This window comes from Plectropomus leopardus, unplaced genomic scaffold (assembly GCF_008729295.1).
Source record: "Plectropomus leopardus isolate mb unplaced genomic scaffold, YSFRI_Pleo_2.0 unplaced_scaffold15518, whole genome shotgun sequence".
In the NCBI taxonomy this organism is placed as follows: domain Eukaryota; kingdom Metazoa; phylum Chordata; class Actinopteri; order Perciformes; family Serranidae; genus Plectropomus; species Plectropomus leopardus.
In genome coordinates, this window is record NW_024616632.1 from 1 (window position 1) to 2,646 (window position 2,646).

The following is a 2,646-nucleotide window of genomic DNA, read 5'->3' on the forward strand; positions in this document are numbered from 1 at the left end:
TTTCAATATAGATATACATCTTCAACATGATCTTCTTATCTAATTACACTTTCCCAGCCATTACTACTACGAAAGTCAAAGAAACCTAATATATTAGTAACACAAAAAAGTCAAGAGAAAATAAAGTACATCTTAAAAAAGATAGTAATAATAATAACAACATATCATATCATCATGACATCTGGCTTCATCTCTGACTGGGGACCTTTGCTGCATGTCATCCCCCTCTCGCCCTGCATATCCTGTTTGTGTGTCCTTCACTATCTAATGAAAGAATATCTAGAAGGAAAGATCTCAGTGCAAAAACAGGGCTGTTAAAGGACTCCTCCTCTTTAATTTGAGCTTTTGAAACCGAAGTGCGCATGTAATATTCTCCATCTCCAACATAAAGGAACATCTAAGCTTTATATGAAGTTTACATATTGTGTCTGACTGGACAACAGCGATAAGTGTGTGTTTTGTTCGTTTTTCCAGGCCGGATGGTGCTGTCCCAGGGGACGTCCTGGTTCTGACTAAACCTCTGGGGACGCAGGTGGCTGTGAACGCTCACCAGTGGCTGGATCAGGTCAGCCTCTCAGCTCCGCTCACATGAACATTATTTTGGTGTGTCATTATACTGATGTGTTTTTGTGCTCCCATCCTCCTCATGATGTGCCCCTTCCTGTCTCTGTTTTTCTGTCTCACCAGCCTGAACGGTGGAACAAGATCAAGTTGGTCGTCACCAGAGAGGAAGTAAAAGAGGCCTATCAGGAAGCCATGTTCTCCATGGCAACGCTAAACCGCACAGGTACATTACACCCGAGTCATTATGCAGTGAAGTTCTGAACACATCTCTGGTCAAAGAAATGTATTAACTAGGGCTGTCAAATGATTCATTTTTTATCCCTGAATTTCTGTAGTTAATCTCGAGGAATTGCATTTTTTTTAATCAAATGTTTAAAATTACATAATTTTGCATTTCAAAACAGATATGAAATCCATATTAACAAATTAACAATGTAAAGCAATTCTCACCAGAGCGATTGGGATTTGAAATAATGACAGCTAGTGTGGTGGCTGCAATAGAAATAAAGCTGCTAATGTTTTGAACATCCATCACCATGGTTACTGGAATGGTATCACCAGAGGAGAAGTTGCAGAACATCACTCAGTGGAAATACAGTCAATATCTCGCAATTGTGTGTTGACGTTTTCAAAATATCACTTCAGTTTTGCGCAAATCTGTTACAGAAGCCCTGTGTGTGTGTGTGCGTGCGTGCGTGCGTGCGTGCGTGCGTGCGTGCGTGTGTGTGTGCGTGTGTGTGTGTGTGCGCGCGTTTGTGTGCGTTTGTGTGTGAGTGAAAACTGTCCCACAACCTCAAGAGTTTTGTCCACTGAATCAGTTTATTGTTTTCCTGATAACTCAATATGCAACAACTCAAAAGTCCACCTGAGTTTTACCACACGTCCCTACAAACAAATCAGGAAATCATAATAAAATAACGCCTTAATCGTGGATGGATGGCCTAAATCTCTCTTAATACCTCAGTGGTCAATATTTGCATTTCAGGAAATTATTCACAATTTATACACCCCGTAGCTCCTCGCAGTACTACGGGGGACGGTATAAACTTTCAAAATGTCCTAAAACGGCATTTCAGATGGACTTAACATTTAGCTCTGATGCTGCAGCAGCCCTGAGAGACATTAATAATCTTTTCTCTGCATGAGCAGATTACTTTTGACTCATCCACTGAGCTGTTTGGGAGTTTTTCAAAATGAAATGAGCCGTTAAAAAATCACAGCGTTGTCAGTTTCCATCTCTGTGGCAGCAGGGGAACAAAATAGCAGCACAAGATTTAATTTATTTTTTTTTCTTTGAAGTGTTATGGCCGGACCTTAATGTCATCACAATTAACACATTAACGCTGACAGTCCTAGTATTAATTTCTATTACTGCTATATGTGTGTTTCCACAGCATTGAAATACATTTACTCTCAGCTTTTTTTTCTTTAATTCTGAAGTAAAGAGAGGAAAAAAATACGTAACGTAAAGTGACGTAACATCGGCCCACATCGGCTCTGGTTGAGCTGAAGTTGAAATCTCTGTGACTTCCTGTCACATTTGATTTAATGTGATTGAATTATTTCTCCAGCGGCCGGCCTGATGCACAAGTTCCAGGCTCACGCTGCGACAGACGTGACAGGTTTTGGGCTGCTGGGGCACGCCAACAACCTGGCAGCGCAACAACGCAACGAGGTGGCCTTCGTCATCCACAACCTACCAATCATAGCCAAGATGGCTGCCATCAGTAAAGCCTGTGGAAACCTGTTCAACCTCGTGCAGGGCACTTCAGCAGAGACTTCCGGTAAGAAACTGACATTGACACTCAATGACTTTTTTTCTTGTCCTGATTTTAGTCTTTTATCTCCAGCTCTGGTATGGAAATAAAGAAATGAGTATGAAAGCATATTAGTGTTTCCTGACTGTTGCCCCTGTTCTCTTTTTGTTTAGTTTACGTCTTTATGTAAAGAGGTTTGACATCCAGCGTTCTGTATGGAGTAGACTGGACAGTGTTTACTTATTTGCCTGAGCTACGGTGCCTAGCTACAGTTTTTTGCGATTATTTGGCAACAAAATAGAATACATAGTCGACCACTACACCA

General features: G+C 41.2%; 1 protein-coding gene across 1 annotated transcript; it reads left to right on the forward strand.

Annotated features, from left to right (window-relative positions):
• Window positions 1-474: 474 nt before the first annotated feature.
• Window positions 475-2,348, forward strand: LOC121964405 (selenide, water dikinase 3-like; the record flags this gene model as incomplete). Its single annotated transcript, XM_042514612.1, has 3 exons — window positions 475-565; window positions 688-787; window positions 2,136-2,348. Coding segments are annotated over 3 exons (404 nt in total), but the record flags the coding sequence as incomplete, so codon positions are not given.
• Window positions 2,349-2,646: the final 298 nt, after the last annotated feature.